The 15,131-nt window shown below is 46.3% G+C and overlaps 1 protein-coding gene across 23 annotated transcripts in view; it reads left to right on the top strand.

The window, feature by feature from the left end:
- The window catches only part of TMEM273 (transmembrane protein 273), a 33,723-nt gene extending 19,031 nt beyond the window's left edge, over nt 1–14,692 (top strand). The window contains exons 2-7 of one of the 23 annotated variants that reach the window (XM_065520719.2): nt 1,259–1,312; nt 2,235–2,375; nt 3,436–3,466; nt 3,871–4,027; nt 7,583–7,606; nt 13,168–13,374. In XM_065520719.2, coding sequence (XP_065376791.1) covers nt 1,259–1,312; nt 2,235–2,375; nt 3,436–3,466; nt 3,871–4,027; nt 7,583–7,606; nt 13,168–13,236 — 476 coding nt within the window. In that variant the 3' untranslated portion in view covers nt 13,237–13,374. Of the gene's footprint in view, nt 1–1,258; nt 1,313–2,228; nt 2,516–2,909; nt 3,467–3,870; nt 4,028–7,582; nt 7,607–10,831; nt 10,994–13,023 lie in introns of those variants that run through there. The other 22 variants (XR_006700862.2, XR_010577954.1, XM_005565149.4 and 19 more) reach the window with 22 other exon arrangements.
- The last annotated feature ends 439 nt before the right edge of the window (nt 14,693–15,131 follow it).

Below are 15,131 nucleotides of genomic sequence, written 5' to 3'. Positions count from 1 at the left end.
GCTTCCCTTTGTGAGGAACAGGAGTGGTAGCACTCTCTCCTGCTTTTTCCTGGAAGTTTGAAAGTGAGACTCAGGCTTGGATCTCACCATTTGCCCATCCCCAGCCCAAGTCCATGCAGCCCCGCGGCTTGATGGTTTTGGTGGTGTTGTATCTGTTAGTTCCTTGGATTCATGTTCGCGTCTGCAGGCCTCCCTGGGCTCTCAGTGCAGACCTGCCGTTTCCCACTTCTCTTGGCACTTGGGTACATTAGCAAGACCACGATGCCTCCCATTCTTCATTTTGTGAATGGCAATAATAACAGTATTTATCTAACAGAGTTGTTGCTGTGAGTATTAAACATCTGTCTCAAAGTAAGTGGCCAATAAATGTGCACATTTCTCTCCAAGGACCTCACGTCTGAATCGCTCTTCTACGGCCCTGTTTGTGAGCAGTGTCTCCTGTCTTAAGGTTTCAAGGCTTGGCTAGAAGAGTGAGGGACCCTTACAGCACGCTCTCTTTCCTTCTTTCCTTCCTTTTCCTTCCTTCCTTCCTTCCTTCCTTCCTTCCTTCCTTCCTTCCTTCCTTCCTTCCTTCCTTCCACCAACGTCTATTAATGCCTCCCGCGGGCCAAGCACTGCATCAAATGCTGGACACTGTACCATGCAGTCCAGGGTGAGACCAGCCAGAAGACGCATTGATGTGTTAATATGTGAGAAGCTTTTAGGATGGTGCCTGGCACACACTAGTGCCATGTAAATGTTGCTACATATCGACATGGTCAGTTATGGCGGGCAAGCACCACAGCTGCAGAGCACACTGGGGTCAGCTCACTCAGGTCTGGGGAGTCAGGGAGGAAGTGGCATGGAGCCAACACCAGGTAAAGAAGGAGGGAAAGAAGATGGGGCCAGGCAGAGTGTGTGGCTCCAAGGCAGGAGATGCCCTGGCTGTGTGGGGAACTAGAAGCACCAAAGCCCTGCTGGATTAAGGAGGGCCTTGGGAGCCACAGGGGAGCCTGTGGAGCAAGCTTGGGTCAGAGTGCAGGTGTTGGAAACTGCTGAACAGCTGACTGAACTGCATTGGGTGGAGACGCGTTCCTGGTCTGAGTTTTGAGGGAGCTCTGATGTCTCAGCAAGGCTCCAAGATGCTCCATGGCAATTGGGAGCCCACCTCTGTGCTCCTGGGGTACCTGAGGCAGGCTTTCCCAGGCCTCTGAGACTGGGTGGCTAGGGCCACAGCCAGCTCTGTTCTAACCAGGCTCTGGGGTTTCTTTCTTTGCAGATGTAGGAGGAGCTCAAGTGCTGGCAACAGGCAAGCCCCCTGGGGCTGAAATCGGTAGGTGGCTGCCCATGTTATTCTGTGCACAGGGTCAGGGGCGGGAAGGAGACTCCCACAACACACAAGCAGAGGGCTGCAGTGCTGGAATTGGTTCCCTGCTGTCAGCATAGGAAAAGGGGCACCTCACCTCCAGGCCCTCCCGAGTGGCTGACAGCTTTATTTTGGGGGGCAACACCTTGCATTAAAGCTCATCCACACAGGAGGCATGATACCTCAGGGCCAGAGATGCGTGACTCCAGCACCCACAGAGCCCTATCCTGCAACCATGGGCCCTGAAAGCACGCTCTGCCAGGCTCACAGCCCTCATCGGTGCCTCCCTCCACCTGCGAGCTTCCAGCCTCTCTGCCCCTTAAGGGCCTCATATGCTGGCCAGGCTCAGTCTGCATGCCTCACCCTCTGAGAAGGCTCTGGATGCCCATGATTCCAAGCCAACCCAGCCTCTCCCGTCATGAGCTCCTTCCCTGCCCTCCCCAGCTGACTGCAGGCTCCTCAAAGGCCAGATAGGCCTTATCCATTCTCCTGCATTGCTCACCATAGAGCAGGCAATTAACACACACCCAATAGATGAGTGGATGAATTAACGAAGGGATCGGTGTGGAAGGGCTAGGAGGCTCAGGCGGCCAGAGAAATGAGCAACTCACCATTTGGGGCAGGTAGCCAGGTGAGCTTCAGGGAGCGTTGAAAGGTGGGAACAATTCCCACAGCTGAAGGAACCAGGGATGGTGCTTCTGAAGGAGGGGATGTGGTGCAGGCAGAGGCTGGGAGCAAAGTGACTCCTGGGAGAGTGGAAGGTGAGGCTGGCCTCAGCCAGTGGGAGATGGCGTGTTAAGGGCCACATGCGTGCTTTGGACCTCATCTGGAATGTAGAGGGAGCTGCAGGTGACTGAAACCCGGTGTTCAATTCCTTCCTGAGTTTCAGATTTCAAGTACGCCCTCATCGGGACTGCTGTGGGCATTGCTGTATCTGCCAGCTTCCTGGCCCTGAAGATCTGCATGATCAGGAGGCACTTATTTGACGACGACTCTTCCGACCTGAAAAGCACACCTGGAGGCCTCAATGGTGAGGGATGCGGTGCTCAGGCCTGGCTCTGCCCGACGAAGCCAGGCACCGAGGGCCACTCTGTGATGCTGGCTACAGCAAGAACGAACCCACAAGCGCAGAGCCCAACAGGCTGTAAAGGAAGGCAGTGACCTCTCCAGGTTTCTGTCTCTCTTACTATGTCTTTGCCTCTGTTTCTCTTTCTTCTGTCTTTCTCTCTCTGTCTATTTGTGTTCCTTTTTCTGTTTCTCTTTCCATCTCTCTGTCTTTCTGTGACTCTTTCCCTCTGTACCTTTCCTTTCTGTTGCTCTTGGCAGTCCTGAGAATCACATTTCCTGGAGAAAGGTGGGAGAGGAACTAAAATTGGCTTCACACAGAAATTTCTGTTCTCTCATCCAAATGATGAGATCAAATAAACCCAGTGCCAGGAGGCAGTGAGGTTGGTCGTAAGTGTGGGTGGATGGTGGGAGGTTCTGTTGACTGTGTGGGTCACGATGCATTTTTTTTCATAAATTGGGAAAGTCCTTCTCAAAACAGTACTGAGTAGCCCCTCAGATAGAAACTGAGCTGGCTGATGTGCACCCTGGCACAGTCCTCCGCCTCCTTGGCACCCAAAATGCAGTGTTGATTTGCATCCCTTCTCTCAGGGTATCACCCCCAAACTCATCCTCTGTTGTATTAGATGGCTCAGTGCAATGATGGTGCAGTTTTCCACGGGGTGCTTCTGGGGAGAACAGAGCCTCACTGTCTTTCTGGAAGATGTGATTATGATCCGTGAAGATAAACAGAAGGGGCTGGTCTGGGCCAGGAGAGGAGGAGGCTTCCCAAGATGCTGGGGTGTGCATCACCCGAGGGGCTTAATAGGCCATGGGAGTTTGCTTATCCTTGAGTTTGCTTATCCTTGTGTATCCCCACAAATAAGGGGAGGAAACAGCCTCTTCATCACATGGCAGCCAGGCCCCGGATCTCTCAAGGGCATCATGAATGAGAGGACCCAGGAGAGGGAGGTGAAAGTTCTAGGGAACGCTCTGCACCTCTTGTCACAGGACCCCCTTCCTAATGCCCGGCTTTCTCTGTTTAGACACCATCCCGCTAAAGAAGAGAGCCCCAAGGTAAGGTCACTGCCCACATAGTCAGGGAGGGGTATCGTGTTCTCTCCTGTCTTGGCCATGCCACTCCCTTGCCTGTCATCCCCAGCCTTCTCTGCATTCTGGCATGCTTTCTAGGTGACTAGAATTCACCTCATGGCACCCTCCTTACACTCTCTCCTCCTCTGGACGAGTGGGCAGGTGTCACAAGAGTGAGGGCCACAGGATACAGTCGTCAAAGGAACTAGGGCTCGCCTCTGCACAGCCTGGATTAGATCCTGTTCCACCTCCACTCAGACCCCTTCAGTGCATACCTCTGACACTCAGAATGAGGCCTCCAGCCCCTGTCACTTGGGAGGTCACATGTGGTTTGTTCCAGGTTTCCAGGCTTCTCTGCTGGCATCAAAGTACCCTGCTCTTCTGCACAGAGCCCATGTCCTCAGGGATGGTCCTGCCTCAGGACCTTTGTATTTGCTGTTTTCTGTCATTGGAATGCTCTTTGCTGGAAAGCTGCAAGCCTCACCTCTCTTTTCATTCAAATCCCTGCTTCAGTGTCACCACTACATCATAGAGGGCCTATTTAAAGTACAATCCCCTCTCGACTCCAGCCACCATTCTCTTCTCTTTGCTTGGCTTCAGTTTTCTTTATAATTCTCTGCACTAGTTGATGCTATATGATATATTGATTTGTCTATTTTGTATGGATTTCTTTCTAAAATGTAAGCTCCGGGCAGGTAGGGTCTTCCTTTTCACTTCTGTAGCCCAGCACTTAGCACAGTGCCAGGGACAAAGTGGATACTTGCATATGTGTTGAATGAATGAATAAATAAATGAACATGAGGCCATGGGCTAGGTGCTGGGGGTCAAGGAGAGAGAAGTAGGACAATCTCCTTCAGTCTACAGGAGAGACAGGCAGGTCTCAGGTGGTGGCTGCACAGTGAGGGTGGGAGTCCCGGGAGGGCTATGGCAGGCTATGTGTGTGTTGCCTTGTGTCTTGGGGGTGCAGAGGGCTGCATAGCCACTAGGAGGTGCAGGGGAGCCTCAGGTTACATGCGGAAGGACTAAGAGAAGCTCAAGAAGGCAGAGGGAACCCTAGCATATGTAAGCATCATGGGTAAAACCTGCAGCTGACAAACATGCCATGTGGCAGAAGTAAGTGTTTCATGTGACGATGTGGAAGGAAGGGCTGGAGAGATAAGTAGTTTCTACGCATGTACAGTCAGAGGAGCTGGTGCTAAGCAATGGAGTCTGAAATTTATCCTGAAACTTCTGGTCGCCTACTGATGGATTCTAAGCAGGGGAGGGATAGAATAATTTTTTGTTATCTGGTAGCATGGAGGAGGGCCCAGCTGCAGCCAGGAAGATGTGTTGGAAGCCCGGACAAAGACACAGGCCTGGTGCAAAGCCCTGCTGGAGTAAGTCCGGGTGGAGGCAATGGAGAAAATAAAAGATGGGAACAAAGTTAAGGAAGAGCTGGCCCAGGGACCTGGGATGAAGGACTGAGACAGCCACTGGAGGAGAGAAAAGAATCTAGAACAGCTCAGAGTTTTCTCTGAGCTGGTGCCCTTTGGGAAGTTGGTGAGGAGCAGCTTTGGGCAGTGAGCTGATTGAGATGATATTTTTTTTTAACATGGTGAACCGAAGGTTTCTGGACACTTCCACGTAGAGGAGATGTCTAGTAAGTGGCTGGCATTTAGGACAGAGGCCTGGGCTGACACAGGGATAATGGCTTTTAGAAAGTACCCAGAGCCCAGTCTCACCCTCCAGTTCTTCCATGGGACCTGGGACTGGGTAACTTCCAAGCAGTGTCTATTGAAGGAGCAGATGGATTAATGGCTGCATGAGGGATGAACGCATGGTGCACTGTGGCTGCAGGTCATCACTCATCAGCCCTCATGGAGTCATGCCCTTGGGATGAGCTGGACATGGATTGTCTTGAGAAGTTCTTTTTTTTTTTTTTTTTGTGAGGATTTCTCCTCCCTCAGATATTGTAGTTTTCAGCAGTGGTTTCTGATTGCGAAGCATTAAAGCAAGTTTCATCAACTCTGTCTCCCAGCATTCCATCTCTCCTTCTGTTTCTGACTCTCACTCTCCTTCTCTCTGTCCCCTCCCATGTCATCCCCCCGACCCCAAGTTTGTGTCAGTCCACTGGGTCCTGGGCTGGAGAAAACAGGGGATATAACTTATCATCCAAGACAGGACTGTGTGAGAGTGAGAAGAGACTCTGTAAAAGTTACACCAGGATGATGGGTGTGAGCCTGGACTATCCTAGGGAAACAGATGTATGGTCAACTTAGGTTGAGTGGGCCTGTGAAGTCTCCAGGACCTGGTGGCCACACAGCATTCCTCTTGCTGGCCATGTCACATTCTGTGCACTCAGGGCATGTAACCAGCTTGAGTGGGTTTTGGAAATGTGTGGTGGAATTGGAGATATTTCAGGTTGAGGGACCAGAGATGCCATGTGTCCCATTTCTCTCTCTCTCTCTCTCTCTCACACACACACACACACACACACACACATATTCACACACACCCAGACCCACATTAGCTGAAGTTGTCACATTCCTTTTTATAGAAGAAACATGCCGAACAGCTCCCAGTGCCCCCAAATCCACTGATGCGGGAGAGTGGAGTTCCGTGCTGGCCACCTCTTCACACCCCTCCCTTCCCTTCACCCTAAGAGGCTTTCACCCTGGGGCAGCTCTGTGTTCTTCTAGCCCTAGGGGGGTTGGCACAATCACAGGTTCTCCTGAGCATGCAGCTGTAGCACCTGGCCAGGAGGGTGTCCCAGTCCCCACTGACCCAAGGGCAGCACTCGGATGACTGTGGGTTGGGCGCTGAGTCAGCCTCTCCCACCGTGGAATCAGGGTGGACTGACCATAATAAGAGTTTTCACACAGGGCTCTTGGAGGACATGAGGAGGCTAGATTGAGTCTGGAAGGGCAAGAAGGATTGACTCCCTAGAACCTTTGTTGCCTTTGTGGGTCCAGGTAGCCTCTGTGGTGAGGAGTACAGGAGGAGTCTCTTTTGAATGGATGGGCTGTGTTGGCCATGGCGAAGACTCTGGCACCACATGGCCTCAGGGGCCCTCTGTTGGGTGCTTAGGTACCCAGGCGGAGGACACAGGCTGCTGTGGCCAGCTCAGGCCCTGTGGTTAGGAATATTGAAACGTGTGGGGATTCTAGCCCAGTGACCTTCTCACCACAGGGAGGGCTCTAAAGTGCTGGAGCTCCACCCAGCACAGGGACGCTACCTTGACCATCCGAACTCCTGGCACACATTGACGGGGACTTTGAGTTAAGGCACTTTGCTTTGCAAATCGCCAGACCTTGAACCAGACCATGCTTCAGGGACATCTTAGCCGTGGACTTGACATAGAATGAAATTCCACAAAACCTGATCCTTAATCCTGTTGTATGTGTGTGCACACATATGTGTGTGTGTGCATGTAGTGCCTGTGTATATGTGTGTGTATGTGCGTGTAGTCATTCATGATGGACTCTGACACACATACGTCTGTGTGGGAAGATGCTGCTGTGAGCAATACAACACAGACCCATTTGAAAACACTGCTGAATGAGCAGTTACTGTGCTTTTTATGTTCTTTTGCATGATCATCTAAGAAGAGCATCTCTGTTATATGTGTTTTTTGGAAGTTCTGGGTTATTTTGAGCCATCAGGGCTATAGAAGGCATTTTTCATAATCCAGGAAAGATGGCTCCAATAGTTATTCAACAATGAACTTTTTGAAAGCAAAGTTCATGAAAAAACATGAAGGGATGCTAGAGGAAGCAGGTGGGTGAGGGAGGCAAGAAATAAAGGCCAGGAGAGAGCAGGGCTGGGAAGCAATGGCTGGATGGGAGTTCATGCCCCTGATAATACATTGCCCTCACCACGTACAGGGAGCTGTTCTTGGCAGGTGTCGTAACAGAGCTCCTCTGCAAATAGAGGGACTTTCAGAGAGAAGCAGGATTCGAGTTTCCAAAACTAACACTAGATGGAGTCAGGCTGAGTCATGAGGCAGTCAGACCCAAAAGAGCAAGCTAATGACAAGCAAGCCACTCTCCTGCAGCAAGCTTTGCACTGTCTTTCTGTCATCTAAGGCTTAGGCAATAAACATACTTTTATTTTCTTTTGCAGGAGAAACCACAATTTCTTCGAAAGGTGAGTTGTAAGAGTGATCACTTGTCCTTAAAATGAGGACAGGCAGTCTCTGCCCTGTGGGGCTGCATGGGTTTTCGGCAAGGCCTCTCCCTCACCCTGGCCACGCGGGAGGGGCAATGATGGCCATGGCCAGGAGCCCTTATGCCAGGACAGCTGTGAGACCAGGAATCAGCATCACCTTGGGACGTGCTGGTACTTGGCAAGATTTAAAGTGAAGCTGTGGGGCATTTGCCCAGTTAGAGCTGAGAAAACAGAGTTTTAACAGGATAGGTAAGCTGTTTTTCATTCTCCAAGACCTATCCTATGATAGTGTCCAATCTAATAATTAGCCAATTTAGTCCATTTGGTGAAAAAAATTCCCAGACATCTCTTCGTGTCATTGTGCTATCAGTTTGGCTGGGTATTTGCATCTCAGTGCTGCTTTGGGGTCTTGGAGTGGACGAAGCCCGTATGTGGAGGGCCAGTCTGCAGAAGGGGACAGGATCTTGGACCCCTGATTGAATGAGCCTATGAATGAAGACTCCTAGGAATGAAGGCATCTTCACCAGGGTTTTGAGAATCATTATTCCACAATCCACCTTCCCCAGCTTTTTCCTCACTTCATGCGCCATGAATGTGCCAAACCCACTGAGAATTTGCTCCCTGTCTGACCAGCCCAGGATGGTCACACAGTCCTGGGGCGATCTCTTGATCTTTCTCTCACTCTCCTGCTTTATGAAAAAATTTCAAATCCAAAGAAAAGTTGAAAGAACGGGACAATCAAAATATATACACCGTTCACCTAGGGTCACTCATTGACATGGTGCCCCCTTTGCTTTATCTCTGTGAACATAAGCATTTTTGACTGATCTACTTGCAAATTAGTATAGATACCATGATATTTCACCCCTGAATACAGCACCATTGTGTCTCCTATTGTGTGTAATCACAATACAATGACCACTCCTAAGAAAATTAATGCTAATTTAATATCATCTATTATATAGTCCATATTTAAATTTCTCTGGTTATTTCAGAAGTATCTTTTATTGCTCTATTTTTTTGTGCTATTTTCCAATCCAGAAAATATATTTGTATTTATTTTATCTTTTTTAAAGTCTCTTTCAGTGTTGAACAGCCCCTCTGCTTTTTATCTTTATGACATTGTTGATTGAGAAGTCCCTAAACCCCGTTGTCTTACACAATGTCCCATTTTCTGGATTTGTCTGATTGTTTTCTCCTGAGTGGATTCAGATTGAAGTTTTTGGTCGGAAATACCACAAGGTGATGTTGTGTACATTTCATTGTATTGCATCACTGTTGGTGATGCTTCGTTTGCTTGGTTAAGGGAGTGACCACTAGATTTCTATATTTGTGGAAATTAGAATTTTCCCCTCTGAAATGAATGAATAATACAAAGGGAGGCACTTTGACACTATGTGAATATCCCGACCCCCAACAATTCCTCACCTAATGATTTTAGTCTATTCATGATCCTGCTTGAAGCAGTTATTGCCATTGGTGATTACAAAATATTGACTTTCTGATTCCAGCATTTCTTCTATATCTAATAGCTGACATTCATCTAGAAGAAAGCCTTTTTATTCTATCTCCCCTTTCTCCTTTTTCTTTTGTTGAGGATTATTACTGTGAACTTCAATGCATTTTAATCCATTACCATCATGATTCTTTCTGATGCCCAAATTGTTGCAAGTTTGGCTTGTGCAAGTCACTTCTTGGGGGCCCCTGTGTCCTTCAGACAGAACCTCATTAGTCTTTGAGCACATGCTAGACTTCTGACAACACAACATCTGAGACTCACCTTGTCTTGTTCCCAAGAGTAGCACAAAGGTCTAATTTTCCCAAGGGTCCCTGTTTCTCTCTCTCTCTCTCTCTCTCTCTCTCTCTCTCTCTCTCTCTTTTATTTTATTTTATTTTATTTTAATTTTTACTATGGAATGATTTTTAGAAACTAAGATCTGGGCACAATGTGTGCTCAGGGCTACTGAGGTGTCATTGATTCTAGGCCCTTTCAATGGACAGAGTCAGGAAATGTGCATTTAAATTACAAACTCAGTATCATAAGATTTTTTCTAAGCTTTCCCTATTCCATATGTCTAGATTGCCTTCTCCAAAGTAAAAACCCTGCTTTTCAACCACATAATATTTTTACTCATTTTCTCTATTCTATAATACACACAAAATACCTCCAGAAATTAGAGCACTATACAGCGGTAGACCTGCTCTGTAAACTTGCACATTTCTTTGCAGTGGCTTTAGCCCTCTAGGTATGTACAGCCAGAGTATTGTGTTCAAATGAAATTAATTATATTCTCTGTGTGGTTATGTTATCAATTGGATCAGAAACATTTGTTTTAGTGTGTATTCTATTTTACTATTTCCTGTTTTAATCTTTTAAAATTTTAATTTACATAGTTTTGTAAACAGAGATACATGTGTGTCATGTACACGATTCAGAGATAAACTATATAAACAGATAAACTCGGAGAAGTGTTTCTTTTGTAACTTCACTCCACCGTGTTCCTACCTACTGCTTTGAAGTTGCCATTTTCAATAATTCCTGGTTTATTCTTTCTGTGATACTGTTACAAAAATATATTTAATTAAAAACACTTTTATATAGACACACATTTTTAAAAATAAAATTAGAAAATGTTTACATATAGATGTATACATCTGGGCATATATACTTTTTCCAGCACTTGGATGGTTTTATTACTTACTCAGATGTCTGATCCATTTGGCATTTATTCTGGTGTGTGGTGTGAGTTACAGATCCAATTTTGTTTTTTTCCCAAATGGCAATTGATTTATTCCAATACTATTTTTTAAATCCACCCTATTTCACCCGTGTTTCATTTGCCACTTTTATAATGTTCTAAATTTCTGTATGTACTAGGGTATTTCTAGACTTTATTCTCCATTGGCATTTGTGGTTATTCATGTGCTGAGGGCTTCCTAGAGAGGCTGAACCTAGAGAGGCTTCCGGATGTGCTCTACCTTCTGATGGGCCTGGTTCCCTCCACCCGCACACATTATGCTTCCTTTGCAGGGGATATTCTTGCTAGTTTATTCCAGCTATTCTTGCATATTTATTTTTCCGTATGAACTTCGGAATCAACTTCAGAATCTTTCCACAGAAACAGAAATCTTTCATGGTGTGGGGGCTGGGGGAGGTCCCAGTGGAGAGTTTTATGACGATTGCTTTGTGTTTTTGGCTACCAGGTTTTTGTATAGACCAAAGCAAATAAAGTAAAAATAACACACAGAAAAAAAGAAGCAAACATCTTGGTATTTAGATTGGGATTGCATTACATTTACATATTGAGTTAACAACGATTTACTTCTTTACGATGTTAAGTTGTTCTCCACGGAAAAGAGGTAATTTTTTTCATAAAAAGTTATCTGATTTTGTGTGTTACTGTTTTGTGTGTTTCAGGAGAGTTTTCAGATTTTACTCTTATAAGATTGTCATATATTTTGTTATATTTATTCATAAGTATTTTGCCTTTGCTGCTTTCAAAATAGAGTTTTTGTCATGATGTCGCCTACCAGGTCTTTGATTGTATTTTGATTTTGGGGGATTATGTTAACATTATAGGAGTTGCCTTGTTGCCTGCCAAATCCAAGGCAAACAAAACTTCATCCACTTTGATGATAAAAAGAGAAGTCATTCCTCGAGGTTAATAGGCATATTTTGGGAAACTTGTCACTTTCTGTAGTTGGTGAATTTGCACAGATCTGTACAGATCTGGGCAGATGCTAAAAGGAACAAGGTAGATAGACCTATGAGAATGGAACTGGAAAATAATGCCTTCACATCTGAACTACAAGCTGTTACAGAGGGTGAGAATGCTTGTTGAATTCTTTTATTATTTTTCTCTGTTTTCTCCTCTGTCCCTTGAGTTTTTGCGATATTATGTCATCTGCCAAAATATAGTTCTTCTTTACCAATTGCTATGCCTCTAATTGTTTTCTCCTCTCCGATTGCATTGACTAAAAACACCAATGTTAAATAATAGTGGGAAAATTGTGCATACAACATGCCTCTGACAGACTTTGATGGGAAATCCACTAGTGGTGTCCATCAAGTAAGATGCTGGCTCTAGGGCTGAAGCACACATATCTTACCATGTTGAGGAGCATTCATCAGTTCCTATTTTACTGAGTTTTAAAAATCAGAAATGTGTGTTGGATTTTGCTAAAGATTTTTTTCAGTATTAGCAGGCATAAATGTATCCTAAAGAGATGAACCCTGGGGCTAACCAGAATGTATAGGCACCCTCATTATTAGTTTCACTTTTGTTGTTTTTTTTGTTCTTCTCTCCTTGTTGGTCTATGTGATTCTTGGAGGATGTGGTCAAAGATTTGGGTCTGTAGCCACTAAATTGTAGGGTATGCAACACTCTTGCTCTTTCTCATGATGCCAGCCTGGAGTACCATGCAGCCTAATTCACCTACTAGTCCAGCCAGCAGATGCTACCCCAGACTCTGCCAGCCTTACCTTGTTTTCTCCAGATTGTGCCTGGCTCTCTGGTGGCTGGTGACACACCCATCTGCAGAGGTATCGCTACCTGTCAGAGAGCAACTTCATCCATGAGGTAGCTCAGCAGTGTCCCTTCTTCTGTTCAGGGCAGCCAGGGGCAGGAGGAGGCTGCTCTCTTGGGCTGCCCATCCACTCTGAGTACTGGTATCTCAAGTGCAAACCTGGCTAACCCCAGCTTCTTTAGATCCCTTCCTTATCAACACCTGATGGGGCCTTTTAATGCAGGGCTTGTTAAAGACAGTAGGAAGGATGAACCCTCTGCTCAGCCTCTGGTCCTCTAAACCCCATGTTCCTCTGGACCTTCCGTCTTTTAAAGGAGAAAGAAAACCCTGACGGCCTTTGAGGCCCTTGCATGGAATCCCTTCCTTTACTTTCCTCGCCACTTCCTCTTACCATATCTTGCTGGTTTCCAGTGTCTTTCTTGTCTTTAATGTTGGTTCTACTACCATCAAGCTCTATATCCCTGACCATGACCTGTGTCCTTGGTCCTCAAATAGGGGGTAGTCAAGTTTTTGTCTGTTTTGTCTGTCTGTTTTATGGCCTTTGATGTGGCTTGTCCCACATCTATCCCGCTTTCCTGCTGTTGCTGCCCCATCTCTCATGGGGAGATCTTAGCTGTCAGGAGATTGTGACTGAATATGCACAATGGAAAGTCATAAACAATTTCGCATCATTCAATGTAAACATATATACCATTCTATTATATTCCAGATGTCTATGTGAAACTACAGTGAGGGTGTGAATTTGGTCTTAACGCATGGAGGTATAAGTGAGTTCCTTAGAAGGGTCTGCGTCCTACTTTCAGCCCAAGTTCTGTTGTATCAGAGTCTGGTTTGTTGACTCGTCTTCTCTTCCATGTTCCCCTTTTTAGACACCTATGCCGTCCTTCCCTTCCATCAAAGCTGGTACACCAAGTATGGAGAAGTCTCACCCTCTGTAACAGCTTGCAGTTCAGATGTGAAGGCATTATTTTCCAGTTCCATTCTCATAGGTCTATCTACCTTGTTCCTGGTAGCATCTGCCCAGATCTATGCAAATTCACCAACTACAGAAAGCGACAAGTTTCCCAAAATATGCCTATTAACCTCGAGGAATGATTTCTCTTTTTGTCGTCAAAGTGGATGAAGTTTTGTTTGCCTTGGGTTTGGCAGGCAGAAAACAACTTCCAGGTTGAGCTCTCCCCTTTACCCAGAAGCCACTGGCCTTCAGGTTCCTTTCTATGTTGCACAAGGAAGTGTTCCACCTTGCAGGCTTTGCTGATGAGCTTTTTTACCTGTTTAATTGTGTGAGTTGCATGAACACATGCAATAATTAGAGCATAGTTGCCCTCTCAATAAGTCTTCCAGGTGGTTCTCTTCCTTTCCAGAGATGCACAGGTGATTGAGCTGTAGGTGAGCAGTGATGTGAAGAGGGATTCTAGCTCTGTGGACAGCGGCCCACGGTTAACGTCTCAGGATGTTCTGCATTCGAAAACCCAAGGCTGGTAATGAACTTTCACATGGACTGAATATTGGAGGTAAATAATAGAAGGAATAGACTATACAGTGCCTCTGTCCTGAAGGAAACTATCACGCCTCTTCTGGAAGAAGCGGACTGCACAGAGGAAGCCTTGAGTGCTTTAGCCTGCAGTAGGAAAAGGTGGACACCAAAAACTTCACCCTGTGTTGGAGCTGTTCATGCTTCCACGAGGGCATGGTGTCCATGTCCGTGAAATCTACTACAGAAAATGGCTCATGAAAAGGGGAATAGGACCCAACACACAGCTTCCTATGCACTGCCATCTTCTCATCAGTTAGGCAATACTTTGTAGAACGATTAGCTTCACCTCTTAGCTGCCAGAGGATCCCTTCTTAAAGATGAACTCTGTGAAGATTCGGGAGTCCTGAAACATGGGGTCTCCAGGATGGTCTCCAGCCCTATCGATGATGAACACTGGCCTTCTGGAGGGGAAATGGCAGGCTGGGCTGGTGAGGGAGGAAGGGCTTTGGCATTCATGGAATGGGCCTGCTGCTCTCAGACCTTCAAAGGACGGAACCAACAAAGGACCAAATAAGAAAGCAGATACTGTGCCTTGTAGAGGGCCATGAATGTCAGTTATTATTTTTTCTCCTTATATAAATTATTTTGTGGTTATTATTACAATGTGCATGGCTGTTGCATAAAAGACATGACTGGTGGAGGCTCAGGAAAGCCACGTCATTCTACAGTTGCCATCAGGCTAAGGCCCCATGAGCATTTCTCTCCCTTGTAATATTAACCCTGTGTTTCTGGGATCACATCACGGAATTTTCTTTGCTTTTCCACTTTCCAGGAAATCTTTTGGACTGGGCTGCCTTCTTCATGTGTGATGAAAGATGATCTGTATTTCAGAACAAAGTGCTGTGTTGTCATAATTTGCCTGACTCCCAGGGCGTCTCTTATGCAACTTGATAACGATGCTGTTCATTAGCAGCCTTTGTTAACTGATAACCAAGAGTGGTAACGTGATACTCATAAGCAATTTTCTGTGTGTAAGATAAAATAAACCATCTTGTATGGGATCTGCTAATTGATTTGCTTCCTTTAGCAGCATTTTAATTAAGACATCTGGTTTGTGAATGGCAGAAACACTTGTGAACTGAAGGTGAATGCTCCTGGACTCTCAGCCATCGTTTTACCTTCTGTACATACAGCAAAACCTTGGTGTTCTCTCCCCGACCCCACCTCATGACATATTTTCCTAACACCACCACTGCACTCTGGTTTGGTTTTAGCCCCACACAAAGTTTCCCAAGTGAAGAACAGAGAGAATTATGCTGAAGGCCAGCGTCCTCTCCTTGGGTCATAAAGGCCGACATCATATGGGAGGCCAATGGGCAGGAGGCCCTGACATTGAGGTCTCCCTGGCTTACACTCCAAACCCAAGCTTAATATCTTCCTTCTAGATGGCCTTCTAGTCCTATTGGAAGCTCTCTGAAGCCCCCCTCGACAGCTCCTCTC

The sequence above is a fragment of the Macaca fascicularis genome, chromosome 9 (assembly GCF_037993035.2).
Source record: "Macaca fascicularis isolate 582-1 chromosome 9, T2T-MFA8v1.1".
NCBI classification, from domain to species: Eukaryota; Metazoa; Chordata; class Mammalia; order Primates; family Cercopithecidae; genus Macaca; species Macaca fascicularis.
This window is presented reverse-complemented; position numbering and strand designations above follow the sequence as displayed.